Here is a 12829-nt window from a genome sequence, read left to right on the forward strand (position 1 = left end):
CCAAACTAGGCTCATAAACTCAGTTTACACACACTACAAGGTGTGCCTGTGAAAAATCAGTTGGGTCCAAGCCTGGCACATGCTGCTTGGGAAAGCCGGACACTTCTTCACCAGAAGGACAAAAACTCATCATGACTATTACTTGGAACTGTTATTTTTACATTGTCTTGGAGCCTAAAACCATTCAAAAAACATTCCAATTTTGCAAGGTAGGATTCAGCCCAAAACAAAAGGGAGGGTTCCTGTCTAAACTAACTTATTTTGCAGACTGGAGAGGGCAGAGGAGGAGAGGAGTTCATTGAGGGAACCCCCACACACCAGTAACTCATCACTGTCAAAAGCTACCCACCCATCATTCATCCTGCAGGTTCAGGGAAACAAATGCAGTGTTTTATCAGCCAAGAATGTGAGAGTTGGCAGGTCTGTGCCACACAGACTTTCCATTTCACCAACTTTGTCTTCAGTGACTCCTCCCAAGCACAGCGCTTCACCCTCACAAGCCCCTGGAGACTCTTCTGGGAGAGAGGACAGCAAATGCAGGGGTCCCAAGGAAGATGCCCCCCTGTCTGTTCCTGGATCCTCTCCCCAGCACCACAGCCCCTGCCTCAAGCCACAACTTGCTCTGTCACCCACCAAACTAGAATCCTGGAGGGCTCAGTCCTGCAGGATGTTCAATGTGCCCAAGCTCCATGTTATTAGGGAGATACTCACTACCCTCCTGCATCCACAGCCTGACTTCAATACTTCTTTATGGCTCAGAAATACCTGGGGACATCCAGGGTAGACATCTGAAATAAGGGCACACATGAACTCCTGCTGCAATGCTTTTTACTCTGGTACTTGAGCATTTTTTGAGACAAGAAAACATAGCAAAGTGCTTTTGTTGTTTTGTTCTACCAGGGATGCTAGTGTTGTTTAAAAAGTCCTGTTGCAGCAATCCTAACATACACCAAAAATGTTCCAGCAGAGATAAACTCCACCTTAAATCAAGTATTACCTCTAGCACATGGAACAGTACAGTAAAACTAGAGGTGGCCATGAGATTTAGTAACCTCAGGGCACAAATGGGCCAACTGTTACAGCCTCTTAGGCAGGGCTGCTCCTGCTTCCCGTGGTTTTCCTTCCAAGTGCCAGAATCCGGCCCTATTGTCTCTGCAGCAAACTCGGCTGGAGATTATCCCTAACTTACAATTCAGCACAGTACCACTTATAACTGATATTTTACTCTTCACCATTCCTTCTGTCTCATATATTTTATGCCCGGCTGAGCTGTTTCTGGCTTTAAAAGCTTTGTGGTTTCCACCAGATGCGCCAGACAACCTTATTTGCATCCTTTCCCTTGGAAACCACACAAATGTAATTACATTACGGGGACAGCGGCCAAAACGCTACCCGGGTCCTACAGACCACTCTCAATCAGGAAGCTGTCTAGACGGCTCCGGCAAGTTTTAAAATAAAGTATTAGTACCACTTACTGCGGCACATTCCTCTTTATTAACCTCGCTAGGGAAAGGGGGGTCGGGACCCGAAAGTTGCGAGGGGTGCCGTACACCCGTCCCGCACAGGGGCACGATGATGCTCCTCACGGAGACCACTACCCGCACCTCCCACCCGCAGGCACCGGGTCCCTCCGCACCAGTCCCGAGGATGCCGCGGGCGTGCGCCCCGGCTGCCTCCTCGCCCCGGGCCGCGATGCCCAGCCCCAGCGCCAGGGACCGAGCCCGGCGGCCGGGCGGGGCGCCCGGGGGTACAGCCCCCCCCGTCGAGGCGTTCACCTGGAGGTGGCTGACGATGCAGTAGGGCTCGGGCTGGCGGAGGCCGCAGGTGGAGGAGGCGGACAGGCGGTCGGCACGACCGATGAGCAGGTCACCGGTGGCCGGGTAGCAGCTCCCCTCGGCGCATCCGTAGCTGTACTCGGGCTCCTGCGCCGCCGCAGAGCACAGCACTGCGCGGCCGCGGAGGGAGAGAGGTATGAGAGAGAGAAGCGGTGCGCGGTCAGGCTGGGCGCCCCGTCGCAGGGGCTGGCCCAGCCTGCCGTGCCCCGATGGCGGCGGGAGCGGGGCGAGAGTTACCGAGGCAGCAGCAGAGGTACAGCGGGAGGCGGCGGCCCATGACGGGCGGCGGCGGGAGACGGCGGGCACCGGACGGGACAGGACAGGGGCTCCAACTGCCCCTCCACGCTGCCGCCGAAAGCTGCTGCCGCTCCGGCTGCTCTACGCAGGCGCCGCAACTCCCGCGGCTCCCGGGGAGCGGCTCCGCGCCGCCGGGCGCCCCCCGGCCCTCCCCCTCCTCCGCCCCACCGCCCCCGCGGGGCCGGGCCGGGCCGCCCCCCATCGCCCCTCCCGTCCCGGCCCCCTGTCCCCAGCGCCAGACCCGGGGGAGCGAGTGGAGGAGTGGCCGCCGTCGAGGAAAGGCAGCCTAGCCGGGGTGGGAAGCTGGGGGAGAGCGGCCCGGCGGCCGACCGGGATAGGGAAGGTCCGCTCCGCTGCAAATAGGGAGCTCTGAGGGGAGCCGGGGGACTCCAGCCCCTGACAGCCACAGGTTGTGACCTTCCTGCTGCTCCTGAGCTTTGGGAGCGGGCTCTGGGCAGAGCAAAGCAATGGGTGGGGGGGGATCACCGACGGGGCGACCCCTCACCCTGCCTCTGACTGTGGTGAAGCAATGTCGGAATGGGGGGTTGACCCAACTCAGCCTTCTGCCGAGGGTGCTGGTAGGGCCGGGTCTCTGGGAAGGGTGGGTGGAGGTCGGAGCGTACACGTGCGGCAAGGTCCAAAACCCAGTGAAGGGCCAGGGGGTTGCCAGCCGTCGAGCATGATACTCAGCAATCCCAAATCTGGTCCTGTCGTGCCAACATATGTGGCTCGGGGGTGCCATTCCGGGGGACAGTGGCCAAGGTGCCACGCACGGGTGAGTCCGGTCCTGGCATGGGTAGAGGGGCCCATAGAGCTGTTTCTTATTACCCGGAGGCATGCGGTGCTCCTGCCTTCCCGGAGGCGGCGGTAGGGGGTGAACGGCCTTGCCCGAACTGCTGCTGTGATCCTGGCCTCATGCTCCGGTTCCCTGCTCTCTGCCAGGCGACACGGTGGCTTTGTAAGCTGGCAGCAGAGTTCCCTCAGCACCCAGGGGAAAGAGTTAGTGGTGAAGAAGAAACATCAGGAGCAGATACGGAGGATGAACAGGATTGAAGGGTACAGCCCCATCTGGATCCTAGCTGGGACAGATTCTCAGGTTTATATACCTGAGTTTTGCTTGCTCCCGTGTAACACGTAAACTTAAGTAAATTTTTACCACGTACTGGTGTCCCCCAAGAACACTTTGCCCTCGCTATTTGCAGTGCAGGAGTGGAAACACACCGTGGTCTGTCCCAGCAAACCCTGACGAGGTAGGTAAATATGTTCATTCTTATTTTACAGATGGATAAGCAGAAACAGAGAGATACCAAGTGGCTTGCCCTAAAGGTTAAACACCAGGTCTGAAACATAACCCGGGACCCCTGACTGAAGAGCTCGTGGGGCTGTTTCATTAAAGATATCCAGGAAATTAAACCATTTTAAGCTGCCAGGGAGGGTATTATAATTCTAAACCTTTCCTGCAAAGTGGTCTTCTAAATTCACAAAACTAACTCCGTTTCAGAATCTTGTCATGTAAATCACAAACCAGCTTCATTTTTAAGCTTCGATATAATGAACATTTTTGTCCCACTAACAGTAAACATTTTACTCTGCTACAGTTAGAAACTGCCCCAGTCCAAGGTGGATGGGCAGGACCATTCTGCAGCATCTCTCTGTGTGCAAGGACAGTGTTTCATTGCCAATGGATTTTTTTTCTACCCTATACTTTTTAAACTTCTATTGCAGTTTTCTTCCCCCTCTTTTTTTTCTCTTTTATAGTCCTGTAGAAGTCCCATCCTCCTGTAAACCTAAAATGGGTTGAAGATGCTCTCTGGAGCTCTTTGCTGCTGTGGTGAGGCTCTCTCGTGCCTTGCCTTCATGTGATAATGCACCACATTGCAGCCTGGGACTGACCCCATTGAGTGGTATCTGGGATTGAGTTGGGGTCACAGTGGTGACCACTCACCCTGTGTGGGGAGTGCAGCCATGGCTTGGGGTGCTGACTGCCACCTATAGCTATGGTCAACCTCACAGGTAGCTGAAACCTGGGTGAGACCATCAGCATTCACTGTGTGGGTAATTGGGTAGAATGAAGGTGTTTGTGTCCATCTCTCTTTGCAATGACAAAAGAGTATTGTAACCTGATTGATTCCTCAAACTGAATAAAAAGTCAGTCTTGTGTTGTGTCCTATCCTCGTAGCTGGTGAAGTGACTATACAGTCTTGGGGTGTGTGTGCTGGTATGGAAGTCTTCTTAAAGAACCAAATGTCAGAGTTTGACCTCAGTGGGACCCACTTGGTCACCAGTTCTTTTATAACACTGTTTGAATGCCTAGCAAATAGAGCTGATGAGATAATTTTGGATTAAGCATATCTTTGATTTTATGAGGTTTTGGTTAAATGTTTGCATTTTGATTAATGTCACTGAAGTCAAAGTGCTGTACAACAAGACAGTGATTTTAATAATTTTTCAATAAACACTTTTGTGAAAATACTTCTGCCTACAACAAAGAGAGCCAGTGAAACTAAAAATAGGTATTTTTTTATCCCAGTAAAGCCTTTTCCCACAAATTAACTTTGCAAAAACACTCTAGAAGTGTTGGTGCACAGTTAAAAACCTGGAAAGCTGTCACAGAATGGGTTTGGTGTCCTTTAGGCACTGGTCTCCTCAGGTCTGTGTGTGTCTGAACATGCTTGCAGGAAGGCTGGGGAGGTCAGGCTCCATGCTGACTTTCTTCCTGTTTCCGCTTTTCTTCCAGCGATTTCTGTTTCCCCCCATGGATACATCTCCCCTCCAGACCACAACTGCTTTGTGTTTACAGACTGATCCTTGTGGCTTGTCAAGAGCCATATGGAAACTCTCACAGCCAGCAGTAGATTTTATAGGAGGAAAGTCTCTCTCAACTTTCTGCTTATAAAGTCAGAATTTTAAAGCCATGAATATGCAGTGGTTTATATGCAATTTGGAATTTCATTCCAAGAGCTTCAGTTTGCCTGTTTTATGTGCAGTGCAGCAGGGCTGCATTGAAATCTGCAGGAAATCCTTCATTACCTGGGGACCTGCATGTGAGCAGCTTGTTGGGTTGTGTGAGAGCTCTGCATGAAGCTGAGATGCTTGATTTTGTTGTGGCAAAGTCAGTCTAAATAAACTAATCTCATTACAGCCTAATAACTTCTAAAGAAGTCTCACACATCATAGGTGATTCTTTACAGTGCTAAAATTCAGGAAAAGCTAAACTACAAATTGCATAGGTACCTGCATTCAGGTTAGAATGTGTCAATGTTTTAATTTGATTCCATCATTTTCACAATAGAAGCTATTGCATGGGTAATGCATGTTGCACAGTGCCCTGGAGCACAGCTGGTTTGGATTAGAGGAACATCTCTGAAATCTCATCAGTGCCATCAATTCCCACCCAAGCCCTCCACCACAGGAGTTGTCAGCTCTTGTAAACATAGAGAGTTTGGAGAGTTTATCTCAGCTTGAGAAAACAATGCTTGCTTTTAGATACGGATTGTTTTATGGTCACTGCTGGCAGGAGGATGGGTAGGTGCTAGGAGCTCTGTATTCCTGCAGAGCATTCCCCATTTTACAGATGGGGTTTGGGCTGCATCTGAGTGTTCTGCAGCAGCCCTGGCCTCCTCACAGTAGCTCAATAAACTCCACGACTGTTGCTTGCTGTGGGATGGCCTAGACAGGAATGACATGACTGGTTTTAACAGAGGGAAAGTCATTGTTAGCCTGTTCAGTGTCCTGCAGAAATATGAGTGGGATTTTGAAACTGAGGCATAGCTCTCTTCAGTCTTTTTAAAACCTTGGTCTTTCTGTAGCTTCTACTTAGCCCTAATGTCCTTTTTTATATTAAAAGAAAAAGAATTATAAACTGAAATTTAGGTCAGCTCTTGTGTTCTTTATGGGGGCAAGAAACTTCTGTGTGAACCATAACTTCCATGAGGGAGTTGGAGAAACTTCTTTTTCAACATTTGTGGCCCTGTAGACTCCTTGCTTAAACCTAGGAGCCCGAGTTATTCTCCACTTGTTGACTGCATTAACGAAAAAAGTAGGAAACCCCTTATATGCAAAAGGGAAAAAGGTATTGCAGGAGGGGCCTTAATTATTTTGAAGCTGTTTTGGCATTAAGCATCTGAGCACTGCCATCCTGTGGGCACTGGGGAATTGCTTCCCTGTCACCCACTTAGCCCAGACTGCTGGAGGTACCGCATGTCCCTGCTCAATCTCAGTGAATATAGAGGGACCCTCACGTGGTCAGTGGTTTCTGGTGACCCTCCCTACTCTGTCCCAAAAAAGAGAGAGCTGAAGGGGCAATGGTACCCTGGGGATGCTTCTGTTTGTCAGCAGGGATGCCTACAGAAGGCCCACAGCCCTTCATTTGTGTATCCCCATCCTGGCATGTGCAGCCCCGTGCAGGGTCGTGGCACAGCCACAGGTTATTGTAAGTCCAACAGAAGGCGTGGGGGTGTTGGGAGCCTCTGAGGCAGTTACCTGTAGTTCTCTGAGTAAGTCTTTTGCATTTCCAACCCCCTGGAAGTAGAATCCCTGCACTGTGGGAAAGAGTATATTTTAGAGCTTCCTCAAGGACTGCATCCCGATTACTTTATCAGCTGGTTTATTGAAAGGTATTTCCTATTTCCATATAAACTCAACAGGACAAAAAAACCAAGAGAAAGTTATATTATTCACTGTGCCAAAATATTATATGCACCTTTAGATGAATGGAGGTGGTAAGCATTAAGACTTCAGTTGCACTTTCCCTGAGGGTCTGTTCAGACCCTAACTTTTGCATGTGGCATACTTGCTTTCCTGCTCCATTATTTCATTTTTAATGGCTATCACTTGTTCCTCTAGTTGTCTCAGTTGCTCTGCCTTGTCTTGCTTTGTTTGATTCAGGTCCTGAAGCTTCTTTTCCAAATCTGAAAGAGCAGAGACATACAATGATGGTAATATATGTTGTGTAAGAAAAATTTGGTATTAACAGCATTTTTTTCCCAGCAGTTTTAAGGCAATAAGCCCATTTCAAATGGGGAATGTTATATATGCAGCTGGAGGGAAAATCAGGCTTGAGGACTGCAAAAGAAGTGTGACAGCCTTAAAGAAATTAATTTCTCAGCATGTGCTTTTGTCCATCAGCTAGGATGGGGTAGGGCAGGGAGCTCTTAAAGGAGTTGGCTTACATGGAAACAGTCAGAGGAACAGTGTGTCCACCGATGTGTGTAAAGCCCAGACAATTCAGGCTTGATGGGCTTAGGTCTCCCTCATTTACAGGAATGTTTCCACAAGTCCCTGTGGAGCTACACCAGTGTAAACATACTGGTAATGAGTCAAAAACCACATTATTCACTTCCTCTTTCCAATGCACTTAACTATGTCAGCAGTTGGAGTGACTGGGATGCTCTGAATGGTTCTCCTTAAGGTACCTGCTCAAAGTATTTATTTAGGTCCTGTCCTGAAGAATTTGCTCCAGGATGGAGTTTCTGCTTGTTTTGCTGATGTTCCAAGGTAGTTTTGGACACTGAGCTGGTCAGAGCCTAGGCCCAAGGATTCCCACTGGCAATGCCCAGACCATCACTTGTGTGCAATCAGATGAGATGTACTCCTCAGTTTTGGTGACCCTCAGGAGGCTGTGTGAGGAGCAATGCTACAGCACCTGTGATCTCCTCCAGCAACAACCTTCCCAGCCACAGCCTTCCCAGGTCCAGAGTACATAGGCTCCAATCTCCATGCCAGTGCACTTATGTGCCCCAGAGTGTGGACCAAGTCATGTACAAAAGTTCTTGCTGCCTGCTGTGGGACACAGATGTTTCTCCATGTGTTTGAACAAACCAGTGTTTGTACTTGGTTTGTACTGCTGTTGATCAGAGGTAATGTTTGAAGGGGAACAAGTATGGACTGATGAAAAACAGCTACTCTGCAGCTTTCTAAGAAAAGCCATCACTTGTGTAATGTAAGAAAAAACAGAGCACAGAGGAAAGATTTAAGGTCCCTTAAGATTTAAGATTGAAGGCCAAAAGCAAGTGTGTAAATCCAAGCTCACACCTAAATCTGCAGCCAGATTTTATGCAGATTTTGCACTTGTCCTGCTTTTATGATCTCTGAATCAAATCACTGCAAATCCCTCTGTGGACACTTCTTAAACTCTGCTTACATCAACCAGTTTAGTCAGAAAAAGTACATAACCTAACTACTTTTAAACTGTTTGGGTAGCTTCAAGCAGGGATTCTCACCAGTTAAATTGTTTAAAACCTGATTTCAGGTGAAACTAATCTGTTAGTGTGTGTGGGCAAGGACTTCAGTTTAATTCACATTTTTACAATCTTCACCATTCACTATGGAAGAGAGAACACCACCTGTAATTCTTCTCATTTTTTTCTCAGTCTCTCCAGCCAGTTTTTCTGCTTCTTCTTTCAGCTGCTTCACTTTTTCTAGTATTACTTTTGGAGGTCCTTGGGCTCTCAATTTTTCCTGAAGAATTTTGTACTTTCTTTTAATGTCAGCAAATGTCTGTAACAAAAAGACATTACTTAGCTTAAGAGCATCTCATAATTAATCTAGCACACCAAATAAGATTTTTCAACATTTTTTGAATATCATCTTTGAACCAAACTCTGAATCTCTTATTCCCTTAAATCTTAAAAAAAAAATAATACATTAGAGTACATTGAGAAATGCTTTGCAAAATTTCATAAAAATCTATTAAACTCCCAGTGCAGCAATGTAAAATTCCTGGGGAGTGCAAGGATAGAGAAAATATCATTTAAGATTTTTAAAGCTTGTGTTGGTTTAACTTCTTTTGATAGGCCTCTTCTGTAAATTTAATTTTAGCTATGAAGCTTAATTAAAATGCAATGAATTATCTGTAGCAACATTTTATTTTATTTTTATATGTATTTTTGGCTATAGTAATATTTGTTGGTTTACTCCATTCCATGGCAAGTTAGATTGTTGTTGAGGCTGCAGTTCAGCAGCAAACTCTACCAAGTTTCTATAACCTTGAAGCTTGGTCATGGTCTAAACTTGTGCTCTGGTTCCCCTTGCAATTTCAGCAAATTTCTGAATTAGGTAGCAAATTAGCTGCCTTAATGCATTCTTAAACATTAGAACTCCTGAAAAGCACCTGGCCAACCAAGAACTCCAACTCCCACAGCAATTTTCTCTGAAGGAGAATGGCGTGGGATGAATGGCCAGGCTGCTTCCATCACTCACAAATTTTAATATCTGCTTTTGTGATTTGTTCTGTTGTGTCTACTGGTGCCCATGGTGACTACAAGTTTTATACACAGTGTAAGGAAAAATGTCACCAAGTAGCCAGAGAAATGGGTATGTTTTCTTTCATTCAAGCGAACAGAAGTGCTATGTGCCAGCCTTAAAATAAAAATTACTCTTAACCTGTGGTATTTTACAGAGCATGGCATAAGGAAAATGTTAACACAGTTTTGAGGAGAGCAGGGCAACACAATTACACTTCTGAATCAAAAATACTATAAAACACAAAGAGAATCTTTCCCCTTTAAAACATAGCAGAAAAACTTACATTATCAATATTCTGGGCTTGATGGTATGCTGCCTCTGCCCCTCCCCTTGCCTTTGTAGCCTGATTCTTGTTCATCAACGTTTTTGTCTGCAATGTGGCAATTTCATCTTCCATCTCAGACTGCTTTGCTGACAAGTCATTTAGTTCATCTGTTGTCTTGTTCACTTGGTTCTCAGCCTAAAACAGAGCAATTCGAGGCTGTGGTTTCTTATGCAATGCCCATCCAGCTTGCGGAGTGTGGTAATGAAGGAGTTTAATGTCAATTGATTAAGAAGAGGAGACTCTTAAACATTGTGGAATCAGCATCATATCTGCACCACTGGTTTAATTTATTTAAGTTTACATTAAGGAAACTTTGAGATTGAGTGTTTGGGGTTTTTTCCTAAAATGTATATAGGGAACAGATTAAGAGATTTACAGTGCAGTACCTGTGAGATTTGTGTTCTGATGCCTTGTATCTCTTCATTTAACTTAATGAAGGTGGTTTTGGAGTGTCCTTGGGACTTCTCAACATTTTTTAGCTTACTATTAATCTCATCCACAGGCTGAAGGGCTTTAGTTGCTTTGCTAAAGTGGAAAAATAGAAGCATGTGTAGTATCATGGTGTGGAGAGCAAAGCAAGAAGACATTTCAAATGCATCCATGCTCACATGCAGGAGTCCTCAAGTCCAAAAACAACTATTAAAACTGTTAAAATTGTGTTTTATAAGTTTGTAGAGCAAAACCTCAGTAAGGGACCAGATGAGCTGGTGTTTTTCAGGTGAGGCTGGATGCTGCCACCTGCCTGGTTGTGTACTGCTAGTAAGGAAAGCTCACTTATGGGAGAACATATTTTCCCTCTCCGTGTTTTAAACTTGACGTAAACCAGATGTAATGATCCACTAGGTCCACTGTGGAAGTACATACCTGCCTTGGCCCCTTTGACTTAGCAGTTGGAGGAGCCAAGAGCCGGAGGGAGCTTCCTCCTTGCAGCACTTAGGCTCCTGCAGCCCAAGTGGTCATGGCTTATTCCTGCTGGAGAAGCTCATTCCCTCTGGAAACTGCCAGCTGAAATCTGCTGTCATCTGAGCTTCCCCTCCAGTGCTACTAGGATACGGTCTGGGATATGAAGCCATCTGGCCATGCACTGTGCCACCCTAGTTTGAGTTAACACAGCAGCAGGAGAATACCCTACTCACTCAGCTTCTTGTGCCTCCATCAGCAGCATCAGAGCTTCCTCCCTTTTTCTGTTTCTCTTATTTGCTTTGAGCTTGTACTTCTCACAGGTGTTCATAATGCTCCTGATTTTGCCAAGCATGCCTGTGAGCTCCTGTGGAGTCAGGGGAAGGTTTATTTGCAGAACATAACTTGCCACCTTCTCAATATCTTCTGGAGGTGCGCTCTCATCTGCAACAGAAACAGCACTGAGGCTATCCTGAAGTGACTCCTCCTTCCCAGTAAGACATAAATGATCGTTATGGCTGCCTGCCCTTTGAGTTTTGTGGCAGAATAAAGCTGACAGGCACAGCAAGGGGGTAAAAGAATTATCTCCAACATTTTGTAATTTAACATTATGCTTCCAGGTACTGCTGTTAGTGTTGTCAGAACTGGCGAAAATGAGGATTTGAACCCACTTTGAACTGGGTTATTAAAATTCTGATGTAGAACTGAGCCCATGGAAGGTTTTAAACCAGTGCATGGCACAGCTAGATGTGTCAGAGCCCATTTCTCCCTTAGTCCCCAGATCAAAGAGGTGCTGGAGAGACTGGGGTGTGAATGGAGCTTTCCAAGCCACCAGTGGGTGTAATCCCTTCCCTGGAGTCAACACAATATTGAGAAAGTGGTTCCTTTGCTGCTTAATGAGAAAGGCTAAACTACAGAGCAGATTTGGGTCAGACTCATACAGGATGGGCATTTACAGTGGAAAAAAACATTTTGACAACTCCCCTTACACACAAACTCATCCTAGTTCTTTGCTAAGAGGCACAGGCCCACAGAGTCAGTCAGTGCTTTGTGAAGTCTCACTTCTGTTTCTGCTCAGTTCCCTTTATAGATGAGACCTTGGGTGATAAAACAGTTGAAACATATTAAATGATTATGCTAATGCCCCAAAGTAACTCACCAAGAATTCAGTAGAACACATTTGCTGTGCAAACAGTAGTGCATTCCTCAGAGCTATTTTCTATAGAAATACATTCATCTAAAACTACCATCCACATCAATGTAGAGTACAGCAGATTTCATCTAACTGTACAATCTCAGCTGTTACAGTTCTCAAACCACAATAAACAAAACAAAAATTAATGAAAATATGCTTTTATACTTGTTAGTAAATGCTGTATGTCTAGTAGAAAATATAAAGGAAAAGCCAAAGGTGGAATTTTCAATTGCTATCAAACAAAAATCTGAGGATCTCAAGGACTTAAATGGAATTTTTCTTCCAATTCAATAAAATAACTTACAGGAAGTCCTCTGTCCTCTGCTCTGGCTCCCACTTGGCTGCAGAGGTATGAATGCCAAAGAACTGCCAACATGCAATCCTTAGAAAATTATGAGATCAGCTACATTCAAGAGATGAAAAAAATCCTACCACATTTGAAGTTTGATGACCTTTCCTTTGATCTGTTAAAAAACCCAAAGCTTACGGTCCTTTTTTTACAGGGTGGGTGTGAGGGTGGAAAAAGTTTTAAGGAATATATGGTGGGTTTATTTTTTATGAGAACTGTGAAATTCTATCAGAATCCTTTGATTCCTTGAGTTACATCTTTAAGGAGATGACAGAGTAGTATGTGTCTTAATTCCCACGCTCCCTACAGAGAGCCTCTATTTATGGACCTGGAGGAAAGGGGTAGAATAACAATTTCAGGATGCATTGGACGTGCCTGAACATTATATATTGTATTAAATTATGTTAATAAACCTTTACTTACTCAAACAAGGAACTGAGGGATTTGAATGCTTCAAATTAAGCAAATTAATAAAAGATGACAATCATAACATAAGAGATCTATTGGAAAAGTAATGCGAAGTACTGTCATGTGGGAGAAAGAAGCACTGGAAAAAGGTTGAAAAATATTGTACAAATTGGGAGGTAGATGAGGAATTGTATGTGTATACAACTAACTAATTTTCTGGCCATCTATTATACTGTATTGTATTGGAATATATATTAAAAATGTGTAAAAAAGAA

General features: G+C 45.7%; 2 protein-coding genes across 2 annotated transcripts in view; both read right to left on the reverse strand.

Moving 5' to 3' along the window:
- LAMB1 (laminin subunit beta 1) overlaps positions 1–2264 on the reverse strand; it is a 43381-nt gene extending 41117 nt beyond the window's left edge. Inside the window, exons 1-2 of the mRNA XM_030447346.1 lie at positions 2073–2264; positions 1776–1945 (exon numbers count right to left, since the gene is read on the reverse strand). Of these exons, the coding sequence (XP_030303206.1) occupies positions 1776–1945; positions 2073–2112 (210 nt within the window). The 5' untranslated portion in view covers positions 2113–2264. The remainder of the gene's footprint in view (positions 1–1775; positions 1946–2072) is intronic.
- A 4638-nt stretch (positions 2265–6902) lies between these two features.
- The window catches only part of LAMB4 (laminin subunit beta 4), a 37974-nt gene continuing 32047 nt past the window's right edge, over positions 6903–12829 (reverse strand). The window contains exons 30-34 of the mRNA XM_030455472.1: positions 10839–11046; positions 10089–10227; positions 9661–9837; positions 8477–8630; positions 6903–7042 (exon numbers count right to left, since the gene is read on the reverse strand). Coding sequence (XP_030311332.1) covers positions 6903–7042; positions 8477–8630; positions 9661–9837; positions 10089–10227; positions 10839–11046 — 818 coding nt within the window. The remainder of the gene's footprint in view (positions 7043–8476; positions 8631–9660; positions 9838–10088; positions 10228–10838; positions 11047–12829) is intronic.

The sequence above is a fragment of the Calypte anna genome, chromosome 1 (genome assembly GCF_003957555.1).
Source record: "Calypte anna isolate BGI_N300 chromosome 1, bCalAnn1_v1.p, whole genome shotgun sequence".
Classification (NCBI taxonomy): domain Eukaryota; kingdom Metazoa; phylum Chordata; class Aves; order Apodiformes; family Trochilidae; genus Calypte; species Calypte anna.